The 14,117-nt window shown below is 33.8% G+C and overlaps 2 protein-coding genes across 2 annotated transcripts; both read left to right on the top strand.

Moving 5' to 3' along the window:
* The first annotated feature begins 2,049 nt into the window (after positions 1-2,049).
* Positions 2,050-3,998, top strand: LOC113736853 (endochitinase EP3). Its single transcript, XM_027264028.2, has 2 exons — positions 2,050-2,501; positions 3,434-3,998. Exons 1-2 carry the CDS (start codon positions 2,093-2,095, stop codon positions 3,844-3,846), a joined length of 822 nt encoding a protein of 273 aa, XP_027119829.2. The 5' UTR covers positions 2,050-2,092; the 3' UTR covers positions 3,847-3,998.
* Positions 3,999-11,231: 7,233 nt separating this feature from the next.
* On the top strand, positions 11,232-13,277 carry LOC113736851 (endochitinase EP3-like). Its single transcript, XM_027264026.2, has 2 exons — positions 11,232-11,720; positions 12,754-13,277. The coding sequence occupies exons 1-2, from the start codon at positions 11,312-11,314 to the stop codon at positions 13,164-13,166; spliced, it is 822 nt and encodes a 273-aa protein (XP_027119827.1). The 5' UTR covers positions 11,232-11,311; the 3' UTR covers positions 13,167-13,277.
* The last annotated feature ends 840 nt before the right edge of the window (positions 13,278-14,117 follow it).

The following is a 14,117-nucleotide window of genomic DNA, read 5'->3' as shown; positions in this document are numbered from 1 at the left end:
CATAGCCTTAATGTGATTTATAGAATTTAGTTAAATTTTGTATGATTTTGGCCCATGAGTTAATTTTACCTTTTATAGTCAAATTATGAAATATTTCAGGTCATAAAACAAACAAAATAAGAACGCCTCCAAAATAATTGATTCTTTTTGAAGTGAAAATGATTCTCCCATAGAGAAGAGGCCTTTCATTCTAAGGAAACTTCTTCGTCTTGTATGCTTCGCATTGAGAGGAAATAAAGTGTAGAGAGTCTAATTTGGTGTTTTATTTATATGGTGTCTTTTATTAATAAAAATTTTTATTTGTTAGTTATCGTATATTAAACTTTCATTTTAAGTTTGTGTGCTTTATTTACTATGGTTTTTTTTTTTTGCTTTTTTTTTTTTTTTGTTTCTTGATTGTCAGTTTGCCCCACGCTCCCCCCGCCAAAATCAAAATCCTGCATTCGTCACTATGCACACATGCTCATAGAGAGAGGATATAAGTAACATCCTGTTTAGGAATAGCAACAAGGGGTTTAGGGGATGGGATGGGGGCATCCATTTAAAGTTGGGGGAGAAAAATTCTCCAATCCCCCTACCCCGCCCTGCATTTTTTCCCATCCTGTTGATTCCCAGTTGGCACTCTTCCCATTGCATCCCTAATCCTGTTGCTAAATGTTCTAATGTCATCCAAACTAATGTATTTTTCTGCTCTTTCTTTTTTATTCCTGGAAAATAATATGCTTCATCGTTTTCTTAAAAGAACTTTTTTTGTTTTGCTTAATATTCCTCCTCCTCCCAAATAATGCCGAAATTGCCCGTAATTTTTGATGTAATTGTTTATAAGCATAGTTTGACTTGTTCATAAGAGCATAGAAAACTTAAGCATCATACTATTTGTATCAAGTTCTTGGCCCGGGGAAGTTGCCTTTCAGTAGAAAAAGAGCAAAGAAACCAAAACTTGAAATTTGGTTCAGAGTGTTTTTCGAAATCAATTACTTAGTTGGGGTACCATTTTGATATCTTCAGTAACAAGGGTTGGTTTTGGTTTTTCTGAATTTTGCGAACCAAGAATAAAACCAGAGCAAAATTAGTTAACACTATGATCAATTTGAGAGTTTAAGGGGAAATATTTAGAAAAAGAAAAGTACATCCTGTGTAAAACGAGAGGACCATATTAACTCGCGCAATTTACTGCGAGATGTTTCTTGACATGGTCAGCCATTCTAGAAATTGTCATTTAACCAACTAATTAATGATAGGGAAAGACTTGCATATTTTCACGACTCTGCATGTGACGATTTGTCGATAATTCACTATGACCTAATACTGCTTATAAACTATAGTGCTGAAATCTTGCATGAAAACATTTTGGAGCATTTCATTGCTAACAATTCAACGCGTCCAACAAACATGTCAAATGAAACATACATATAGTCATAACAAAAGCCACACACACACACACATATATATATATATATATATTATATCGGCCACTTGATTCTTTCTGAACTTCTCGAAATGCTGATGACCACTTACGTCAATTTGTAGAAGTATTTCTTTTCTTTATCATTTACCCTATAAATTATTCTAATACATGTTGTATACGATTTTATTTCTGGAATTGCAATTAAATAAATAAGTATGTCTCGTATTTTTCTGTTCTAATTCAAACACAATTTTGAAGTTTTACTAAAACACAGTTAGGCAAATAAACTCAATAACAAGCATGAAATTAAATGATTTAGGCAACTTCAAATTATATTTTTGCACACATTATAGTGGGGACTTGTGAGTCTACATGCCTTATTCTCACAATTGTTCATACGAATTGGCCAAAATCTTTCTTTTTGACCTTTCCCATTCTAGAAGCCAAGAAAGAAAGTTTCCGCTTCATTGACAATGTCAAAGTCAATACACTCGATCGAAGTCAACCATTCACGCTTTCGTCTTCTGTTCTGTTTTCTTTAATTGCTCAAATTCAATATTTTCAACAATAACAGCTGTGCATGCTTCACACAAGCTGATCAGCTTTCAGTTCTCTTCCCTATATATACCCTTTTTTCTGATACAACTTCTGCCCACAAGCTTCTCTCCTTTATCAAATCCAAAAATGAAGAGTTTTCCAACCATCATTTTCTCCATTGTAGTTCTTGCAGGAGCCTTTCCACAGCTGATTTCAAGCCAAAACTGCGGCTGTGCACCAGACTTGTGCTGCAGCAAATTCGGCTATTGCGGTACCGGCAACGACTACTGTGGCTCTGGCTGTCAATCCGGCCCTTGCACTGCTGCTCCGAGCAGTGGTAATAGTGGCGTTTCAGTTGCTGATATTGTGACGGACGCTTTCTTTAATGGGATTGCTGATCAAGCTGCTTCAAGCTGTGCTGGAAAAGGGTTCTATACTCGATCAGCTTTTCTTGAAGCTCTGAATTCGTATCCCCAGTTTGGAACCGTTGGTTCTGTTGATGATTCTAAAAGGGAGATTGCTGCTTTCTTTGCTCATGTCACTCATGAGACTCGACGTAAGTTTTGAATAACACTAGCTTGGAAATTAAATTTTGAAGATATTTTCTACTTTTTTAGTAGCTCCTGTGAATTTCTAGATAGTATATCTTGGAATCTCCTGTGCACTATTATCCAAGAATTTTTTCTTCAAAAAATAAAACTTGAATATGAAAGATTTATTACTGTTAAATAATTTATCATGATGAACAGAAGGATTAGTATCTCCATATTCTTTTTACTTTTCTTGTAGTGGTCACTTTTATATCTACATAAGCAAGTTTTTCTGCCTTTACATTCCAAGCTTAAGGTGGTTGTATATTTTGCTGCATCTAAGAGTAGATCATGTGGCTTTGCTTAGCTTAATAAGTATTGCACATATTTGTTTCGGGTACAAGGTATTACGGTTACGTTTTAAAATTCATGCCTTTTCTACTTTTATCTTTTGGATTCCTTTTTTCTTTTCCTTTTCTTTTCCTTTTTTTTTTTTTTTAAGTTAAGATTGGCTCGCTCATGAGTATGACAACTGACAGATACACATTTCCGAACTTCCAATTTACCAAGTAGAATTAACTATTTCACCTAAATTTGGCCGTAAATTAGTTCAAATTTATTAGCGAAATATATTTTAGACGTCCATGATACCTTTGTAATTATTATATCACTGTTAGTCCCTTCTTAATCTTGCTATTGCCAATTTTTATTTGACTATCGTATAATCCTATAATGTTAAATCATTCTAAAATTTTACCTCAGAAAAAAAGTGTTTACTTTAAGTCTGTCCAATCCAATTTTTACAGAATGGGATAAAGTCTTTCTCACCAATTGAATTCATCAGTAAAACAATCAAATCTAAAAATTTACAATAAATTCCAGACCTGCTGATTTTCTTTGATTCTAACCCTTTATCAATCATTTCAATTGAGTGACAAAATTTCTTTATATTGCGCAGATTTGTGCTACATAGAAGAGATAGACGGCCCCTCCAGAGATTACTGTGATGAGAGCAACACTCAGTATCCATGCGTGCCAGGCAAGGGATATTACGGCAGGGGTCCAATACAGTTATCATGGAACTTTAACTATGGACCAGCAGGTGAAAGCATTGGATTCAATGGACTCAGCCAACCTGAAACTGTAGCTACAAATAATGTTATTTCATTCAAAACTGGCTTGTGGTATTGGATGAACCATTGTCATGATCTTATCACTTCTGGCCAGGGTTTTGGGGCTACAATTCGTGCCATTAATGGTCGGCTTGAATGTGATGGTGCAAATCCAAACACAGTTAGTGCTCGAGTTGAGTATTATACTGAATATTGTAGACAATTGGGTGTCGAGACTGGTGATAACCTCAGATGCTAGGGTATTTAATCCGAGGAAAAACAAGTTTTTGACGTGAAATAATGTTGAGGTACACAGCTGATTGGGGGGAAAAAGCAATAAATTGTTTAACTTTATTTGTTCTTTACAAGCAAAAGTTATGACTCTTGAAATCAAATGATTGATTATGTTGATCTTGGTTCGACTTAACTTGTTGGAGTGTTTTACCAACACGCATGTTCTTATTTTGATCCCTTGATCATATTTTTCGAGCTTTTGTCTTTGGTGTTTAAATCTCAAGGCATATCTTCATTAAAGTTTCCTCACATCTTTCATTTTGTGTTCATGTTTCGATATGCTATTGGCAATTTTGGCAGTGATGTTTCGAAACAAAACAAAGGCTTATGCTCTAAAGCCCCCATGCAGGTGACAAAGAAAACGAAAAAACCCACAGCAAAACCAGTACTCCTAACACGGAGTTTAATCGCATATTCTACACTTTCAACCATAATCATGCAACCCAATTATACTATCAATAACATTATGACACTTGAATAAACAAAACATGATGACACTTGGATACGACCAATAATACTGATAACCTAATAATAAAGTCTTGTTTGGTTTTCAGCTTCCTATATACAATGCATTTGCTAACTTTTATGAGAGGGATGCGAAATTTCTCATGAATTTGATGTGAATCATTACACAATACATAAAAGCACATATATGATACAATTATACAAATAATTAGTGAATTTCAAAATCAGTCGTACCATAGGGAAAATTTCTTTTAGTATTGACATCCGAATTGGAGTTCTTCGAAATGGTTCCGATAGAAATAAGAATTTTGAACAGTATTTTTTACTTGGTGAAGGACACATAGAGTTTACAAGGGATAATTCCATCAACCTTGTTGTAGGTTTTTGACTTCATTTAGCTGCACCAAAGTTTTCAAACTTACTGTTACCTCTTGATAGGGTATAATTTTATCATTTATTCTATTATTAATTTTTCCTATTACCTGACTCGATGTGGATTAATTGCTGAATTCTACTCAGTTTTAGTATTGGACATATATTTCAGGGAGTAGAACGAAAATATAATAAGAGATGCCAATTTGACAGAAAAGGGGTCCAAGCCAAAGAGCTTATTTGAGGGGTATTGTTGGCAAAGGAAAATTGGTGCCCACTTTGGTAATTTGCGGAAGAGGGCAGCGGACGCAGGCCTGGGACACTCTGGAGCCGCCGCACAGTAGCATAGGCTACTTAAAAAAAAAAGAAGGAATGAGAATTGCAGGAGGAGGACACTATCTTTTTGGAGAGCTTTTGCTCTTTGACTTTTTGTTTGTGAGCTTTTTTGCTTAGTTTTAATCTCTGTTTTCAAACTCGGACCGGACCGGCCGGTCGAACCGGTTGAACCGGGAACCGGCCAGGTAGCCGGTCCGAGTCACATTAGAAAACCGGAAATTTAAAACCCGGTCAAAGCCGGTCAAAAACCGGGTTTGACCGGGTTTGACCGGGAAAAAATCGGTTTTTCCGGTTCAACAGTATTTTTTTAAAAAAAAAATTCAAACTTTTTAATATTATGTTTTGACCCCCTAAATTGTTAAAACTTATTGATATACCTCAAATATTTGATACTTTATAAATATTGTCCTAAAATTTGATGTTATTTTTCAATTAAATTCATAATTTTAATTCTAAACTTGTTAATATTTATTAAATAATATAAATTGCTACTTGATTGTTCTAATTTCTTTGTATTTTCTTGTTAAATATATTTGAAACATCAAATATATATGAATATGCCTTTATTAATATCAATATATTATTAGATATTATATATATAACATTTTAATTTTAAAATAATTTTTATTTATGACGTCATCCGGTTCGACCCCTATCGACCCCCGGTCGAACCCATTGACCCCTGACCCCTGACCTCGGCCGAGTCGCTATCCGGTCCGGTTCTGAAAACATAGGTTTTAATTATTGTAGGCCAGAGGCCATGAGAAGAAGATTGAATCATTCTCTTCAGCTCCTCTGTTTGACTTTTCCTTGTTAGCTTATTAGTGGATTTCCTCTTCGTATGTACGAGACAAGTGAAACCCAATTGATAATTTCCTGTATCTCGCTTGCCTTCCTGATTCGATCGAATTGAATTTCTCCAATCTCAAAGGACAATGGCCGCTGCTTTCTTTACAATTTTGTGTGGATTTTTTCGCATCAAACATGAACTAATTTCTCCGTTCTAGTCAAGGAACAACGGAGGTTTTGGTTTGACTAAAATTGTAATATCGATTTAATTTTATCTTTTTCTTTTATTTATTGGTATTCGCATATCCCTTGATTACAGTATTTATGATTATTTAATTAATTGATTGTCTTGGATCCGGATAACTAGTTAATTTAGTAATTTATTGTCAATTGGGACATTTAAATCCGTAATTGTTTAATTGCCTTGAAATAGTGACACTTGCACGATTAGATTCGTGTCAGGGGGATACGCTGGCTAATCTGAAATAACCTTGGTAGTGCGTTATTTGGTTAGAATAGGGCTCCTATAATACGTAAGGTAATTGGGGAATTACATCTTACAGGCATACCTATGATTATTTCTCAATTAGAGTAATGATTAACGGGCATACCTTAGTCACCGACACACTAAGGAGGGGTTGACCGTCATCACCTGTTTGGCAGTTTTAACCTATTTATTAATAAATAATTGGAATTGCTTGTGAATCGATGATCAATTAGGTGAACCATTGTTGAAGTTATTTCTTGGCTAGATCTTTAATTATCATTATCTTGATTTTAGTGAATTGCCATTTGATTTTTAGTTGCCTATTTTATTTTATTTTTAATTGTTTTCTTGTTTTAATTGTTTTAGACCTTTAATTATTATTACTCTAAGTTTAGTGAATTGTCATTTAATTTCTAGTTAGTTATTTATTTTTATTTTCTTATTTGAATTTCTTTGATTGTCGTCGTTCCTACAAAATCACCCCCTGTGTTACTTTGGATTTCTTAAGAGACAAATATACCCAGTCCCTGAGGATACGATCCTACTTGCCCTGTCTACAAATTCATAATTATTTGTGAAAAAACCATCCCATTCGGGTATATCGGATCAAACAATTTCTTCGGGAGTAGGGTGAATCAAATAACCCATTGCATACCTAGAGTCCCTGCTCCAGTACTTGAAATTGGTTTTTGGTTACTTTAACTGGCAATTAGGTTTAAGTTTATTATTGTACAGGCTTCGACAACTTGTCACCTCTCTTGTTTTAAGGTTTCCTTAACATATTTGTTTCATGTTACATGTTTCATGTTACATGTTACTTGCATGCTTACCCTTGCTATATTTTAAAGAATTTGTAACCCTTTTTTGTATCTCCTCTCCGTTCCCTTTTTTCTAGTTGAAAAGAGTTTGCACAATGCGTGCTAGAAGGTAATGATGGAAGTAGCATACTTTTGAGTACTTTTTCAAAACCCTATTCTACTCACTTTAGCATACATTAAATTGTTAAGTGTATAGGTGAGTATATCTATATATTAGATGCGTGGGGGTATCCAAATTTTCGTAGATGCCGGCAGTAGGGATTAATTAGAGGTGTCGCAGGGTGTGTGAGCTTGTACTCCTGGGGAAGGGTTGGTCCCGAACTTTGTACTTTTTTGGGGCTGCATTAATAATAGTTTGGTTTAACCAAAAAAAAAAGGTTTTCTTTTTATTTTTATTGGGCAATATAATTTTGGCGTTGGATAAAAAAAAATCTATATATTTGAATCAAAAGGGTTTTACGAATGCCTTTGTTTATGAGTTACAGCTCGGAAGTATAACACTTTCACAAATCTCTTATACATAATTTGTATCGCTTTGTATAGAAAGTGTCAATGGTAAACGTAGAGGTAAAATTCAGCATTTACCTTGGAAATCAATAGCTAATAGACATAAGTGTAATGTAATAATTTGAGGGGGAACTATGATGAATTTGTTATAAAACTCAAAGGAGATTTGTTAAATTATCCCAATGTCCAAATATACTACATTATTTGCCCAAAGAATGCTTATTCGCCTGAAAGATCTATAAGAAGAATGGAAAAAAAAACCGAAGAAGAAGAAGACGTGGCCAGCCCAAGAAATCTCATTCTTATATTTGGCCCGTAAAGTAATATCAAAAGGTGAATGAAGGAGAACGATTGCACTTCGCATAACATTAACATTCCAAACTTTCTACAAAGTCTCAGGATAAGTGGCATATTTCAACTTTGCTATTGATCTGTCTTTATGGCCAATTAGTGAACTGAACTTCGATACTTTAAAAGCCAATTGAAGATTTTGAAAATGTACTGGAATCATTAAAATATAGACATTGCATCCGGCAGTCAAGTAGGCATTCCACATAATCCAAAAGAAAGTAAAATGGTATGAGATTAGGTAGGGTATAGAGAAGCTTATAAGAAGCTAAAGACATGATTTAATAGAAATCAGTGGCTAACATGGTCAGCAATAGTAACAAATCCACTAAATGTTACTACTAATGTATGGAATGTATAGACCCTTTGACAAAGATGATGACCTCTTGAGTATGACATTTAGTAGACCGAATTGATTGCCTTTTTAGTTAATTAAATCATCATAAATTCATTACATCAACTAGGTTCATCTACAAAGTCCTTTTGCCATTGCAATATTGATGTCTAAATCGAAATAAATTACAGCCAATAGATTATTTTTCTTCATGAATCTTCTTCTTTTTTTTGTCATAGAAAATTCTGATTAACTATGAAATATTAATGCACTATTAGGACCAACTTCTACGTATGAGACTGGAAAAGCTGAACTACGAAGCGCCATAGTTGATCACTGGGCATCTATTTTCTAGGAAAATTTGTAATTGATTTCAAATCTATAATTTTCCACTTGTGCCAAGAGAATTTTTTTCAATTATGCACTAAAATATACTAAATTTGGGAAAGACTAAATGTTGATTTTCGTATACAGAATACTGATAATGGAAGTAGTTGCAGCAGCGGTTTTGTTTTTTGTTTTTTGTTTTTTTGGAAAGACAAACCCTGTACACGTTGGAGGGTTTCACTCCAAATTTTATTAAATCGGCAGTGGTTAAAATTGTTCAACTTGACTTGTCTCTTATGGGCTAAAGCTCCTGGTAGTAAGGAAAATTGGGAGTTGTTGTTAGAATGGGGGATAGATCACGGACGTTTGCTAGATTGATCTTGGTTGAATTCTGTCTGTTTTGTTTGTTTTCACATGCATAGTATTGTATAATGGGTATAGCTCGCTCCAGATTTTTTGTTGTAGTAAGAGGTTTTGCTCCTTTGTAAAGCTTATGTTCCAATGATAAACGGGAAGATGTTTCATTTGCTCAAAAAATAAAAAGAACAAAAAATCTCTAAAGAATTGTTCAAGGATGGCAGTTTTCTTTGTTTTCTAGAATTTCAGACTTGTATATCGTCAAAATACAAAAATTAAGGGCCATACGTTTTCAATGAACTAGATATTTGCACTAATTCTTAGTTCTTTAAACTACAATTGTCCAAATGATCGACTATTCATCGCTTTTGAATGTATCTAGAAGTATGACATCACATTTCTGAGAACATAAATATAGATCCATGAAGCTAAGTTATGGAGTAGCAAGTTGAAATTCGGGGAAAAAATGAGTTGAATGATATGAGGAGAGAAAATGTAAATAAGAGGTCCCCACTTCGAGATCTTCCATTTATACTAAAAGGAAAAGTTAAAATTTTTATGGCTAGAAATTTTCAGGGAGACTAATTCAACAATGGACTTCTGTGAGCTGTGCTTGGCTTAAGCCGCACTTGCCGAGAGGGAGACAGAGTACCTATCACATTTCTCAATTCTTTCCTTTTCTACGGAAGCTTCTTCCTTTTTCCCCCTTCCTCTTCTTTCCAAAAAATGGAGAAAATTGCCGTTGGATTTTGATGCAAGTGATTATAATTTATAAGCGTGGTTTCCTTTAATTTAATAAGATAATAGTGAACATGAGGAGAAAATGAACTGATTTTTTTTCTTATCTTAATTTTTAGGCAAGGAGGTTTGCCCTGCCAAATTGTGAGCATATTTTTTTTTCCAACTTCTTTGTCTGCAGAATTGTCTTTAGACAAGAACAGGAAAGAAACGAAAATTTGACTTTTGACTCTAGTTGTTTTCTGAACACAATTACTTACTAGGGGCACCAATTTGATACCTTCACTAACAATTCTTTTTTGGAAATACTGTTTATAAATTATAGCACTAAAATCCTGAATGAAAAAAGTTCAAAGCATTCAATTTGTTAAAGATTCAATCTAACAGGGGCACTGCAGTTATATTTTTATCTGGTTTTATGTAGTTATTTTACTTGATACTATTTGATTTACAAGTACATTATATTATTGTATTAAAAAATTAACATATAGAAATTAAATATTTCATATATATTTAGAATATAATATTTTGTTATGAAATGGGACATGATGCAAATGGACATGCCAGTATCCCCAACAAACACGTGAAGTGGAATTCTATCGTAACGTGTACTAGCAAAAGCCACATAGTTTTGTCATTCATGATATGCAAGTGGCCTGATTAGGATGCGTTTGACAAAAGTTAAGCGTGAAAATTGAAGTCTAAAATTTGAAAATTGAAATTTGAATTCGTTAAATTATTGAGTTGTTAAGTATTAAATCTAATATATTTGAATGCATATCACATTTAGTGATAAGTGAATAACTTATCACTTAATTTTGGGAATAAGTTTTACCTAGAAAAATCAGTGACAATTAATTAATTCAGATGTTCAATCTTTGGTTATCAAACGATGTGAATATATTAAAATTTGAATTCATTAAATTTAAGTGTTGAATTAGGTTATCAAACAGGGCTTTAATCCTTTCTTAGCTTTTCCAAAACTGACTACCACTTATATTGCTATGTGAAAGTGTTTCTTTTCTTTACCATTTAACCTAAAATTATTCTAATACAGGTTCTACACTATTTTATTTCATGAATTGTAACTGACAAATTGATATGTCTCATATTGTTGAGTGCTTAAACTCAAATGCAAGTGTGAAGTATGACTAAAACATAGTTAGGCAAGTTAATGTATTAATGAGCACTAAATTAAATGCTGTAGACAACTTCAAGTCATAAAAATACACACAATAGTTGTGACTTGTGAGTCTACATTATTCAATTCCAAAATTATTTATATCAATTGATCAAAATCAATCTTTCACAAATACCATTCTAGAAACCAAGAACAAAAATTCCCACTTATTGACACTGTCAAAGTCAATGCACGAATTAAAGTCAAACGTGATTTCTGTTTTCATTCATTACTCAACTTAAATTTTTTCAACAATAACAGCTCTCCCTTCTTCACACAAGCTGATCCATTTTCCAGTTCTCCTCCCTATATGTACCCTTTTTTCTCAAACAGCTTCTGCCCACATCCATTTCTCTTCCTTCAAGCACAAAAATGAAGAATTTTCCAACCATCATTTTCTCCATTATGGTTCTTGTCGGAGCCTTCCCACAGCTGATTTCAAGTCAAAACTGTGGCTGTGCACCAAACTTATGCTGCAGCAAATTCGGCTATTGCGGCAACAGCAACGACTACTGTGGCCCCGGCTGCCAATCCGGCCCTTGCACTTCTGCACCCAGCGGTGGTAATAATGGTGCTTCAGTTGCTGGTATTGTCACAGACGCTTTCTTTAATGGGATTGCTAATCAAGCTGCTTCGGGTTGTGCTGGAAAAGGGTTCTATACTCGATCGGCATTTCTTGAAGCTCAGAAGTCGTATTCTAAGTTTGGAACTTCTGGTTCTGCTGATGATTCTAAAAGGGAGGTTGCTGCTTTCTTTGCTCATGTCACTCATGAGACTGGACGTAAGTGTTTTCAACAACTCTACCAAAGAGAATTACTTTGGAACTTTCTATAAAATATTTTTAGTAACTATTCTAAATGTTGGTACAGTAATATATAGATTATTTTTCTGGACTCACACTTGGGTAAGTCCATTTTCAAAAATTCAATAGTCCAAATAGTGTCAAACCACTTGGTAAGATAGTATAGCACACTTTGGTCTATTGGATTTTTGAAAACCGGATCTACCAAGTTTTGACTATTTTTCTTTGCAATATTATCCAAGAACTTTCTTCAAAAACTAAAACTTTGACAAGAAATACTTATTATTGTAATAATTTATCATGAATATGGGTGCCACTTATAATTGGATAGAGAAATTATTACTTTCCGTTCATTTTACTTTGTTGTAGTAGTCAACTTTATAATTTAGTAAGCATGTGATTACTTACAACTTTGTAAATTTTAAATCAGTACTTACAACTTTGTAAATTTTAAATCACTTGTGGTCCATTCAAAAATATTGATGGCTCTTCTTTTCTTTTTCTTTTTTTGGCAAAATAAACCAAGCTTCAAAAATTTTCTATTTAATTATCATTAGTTTTATTGAAGCCAAGTTCTAGTAATTTTATTATTTAGTAATTGGAGTTTTATTTCATAATTAATCGTGTTGTTTCTTATTCAACGATTCTGATAAATTATCAATAGAGTATTAGGTGGAGTATTTTCTAAAAATTTAGGAGAGCCTAAAATAGTCTATAGAAAATTTATTAAATTTTTATTGTGGTAAGACTTTCTTCTTTGTTTAAAATGTTAATGACGTTTTGAGTTAAGTTATTTATTCTCTTTTCGTCCACATAAATATATTTGTTTGTGATTCTTAAATCCTTTCAATTCTATAATTTTGCAATTAATTGTTATTAGAACTCATAAAATTTGTTTTCTACACTTTTCATTATCATATCATCCGACAATCCTTGTCTTACCTGACATCCATTTTTTCTTTTTATCAATTCGACAGAATGGTAACTAATACGACTTCTCTATATCATGCAGATCTGTGCTATATAGAAGAGATAAACGGCCCGTCCAGAAACTACTGTGACAAGAGCAACACTCAGTATCCATGTGTGCCAGGCAAGGGGTATTACGGCCGCGGTCCACTACAAATATCATGGAACTACAACTATGGACCAGCAGGACAAAGCATTGGGTTCAATGGACTAAGTCAACCTGAACTTGTAGCCAGAGATAACGTTATTTCGTTCAAAACTGCCTTGTGGTTTTGGATGAACAATTGTCATTCTCGTATCATTTCCGGCCAGGGTTTCGGGGCTACAATTCGTGCCATTAATGGTCAGCTTGAATGTGACGGTAAAAATCCAAACACTGTTAGTGCTCGTGTTGGGTATTATACTCAATATTGTCGCCAACTGGGTGTCGATCCTGGTCAGAATCTCAGATGCTAGGGTACTTCTGGAGAGCCGAAAGTGCTCGGTATGTTGAGCTATAAAGGCTTAAAACTGATTGGAAATTAATAAAAATTAGCAAAAGGTGTTTACCTTTCTTGCTCTTTACAAGCGAAAGTTGTTTAAGTTTTGAAATCATATAATTGATTTTGTTGGTCTTGTTTCGATTTCTTGGAGTATTTACAAATAGGCATGTTCCAGTTTTGATCCCTTGATCATATTTGTCGGGCTTTCGACTTTGGTTTGGTGTTTCACTCTCAACATGTCTCTCCATTGAAGTTTCCTCACGTCTTTCATTTACTTTTCATGTTTCAATATGCTATTGGCAATTTTAGCCGTGATGTTTCTCAAGGTATGATATTTGAGGATCATAACTATACTAAGATTATGAATTACCATATGCAAGGGTCTAAATGCACCAATGTTAAGGCAATTAATATTGCGAGTAAGCCGAAGCATAAGAGACTAAGGAACATAGAGCGCTATTATCCGAAGTACTGAAGACTTTGAATAAGATCTAATTCAACTGGCTGAAGAGACTAATTAGGGAATTATAATGTCTTTGGTTCAATTCTGTTTTATCTTTCTGCCACCAAAAGGCCAATCAATAATTCATCTGCACACGCATGGTGAGACAATGAACGACGAGAAACAAATAACTTTCATTTGTAAAGTCTATGAGAATTTGGGGAAACTTATGCGTCGAAAAGATTTTTTTTTTTCAGCTCATGGTAGAGACCAAAAAATTGGGCAGCATAATAAGCCCTCGAGTAGTAAATGTAGTTTTTATATTGGTATCATTTCCTATACGCTACCAAAATTTTACCAATTAATTCGTATAGTATGCAATAAGAACTCTAAAGGAAAAAAAAAGGACTATGCATTTTATTTAGGATTCTATATTTATCAACTGGATAAAATTGGATCATTTGAGTTCTTTTCACTACAACA

Source organism: Coffea arabica, chromosome 3e (genome assembly GCF_036785885.1).
Source record: "Coffea arabica cultivar ET-39 chromosome 3e, Coffea Arabica ET-39 HiFi, whole genome shotgun sequence".
In the NCBI taxonomy this organism is placed as follows: Eukaryota; Viridiplantae; Streptophyta; class Magnoliopsida; order Gentianales; family Rubiaceae; genus Coffea; species Coffea arabica.
The sequence above is the reverse complement of the archived record's forward strand: the minus strand, read 5'-3'. Positions and strand labels throughout refer to the sequence as shown.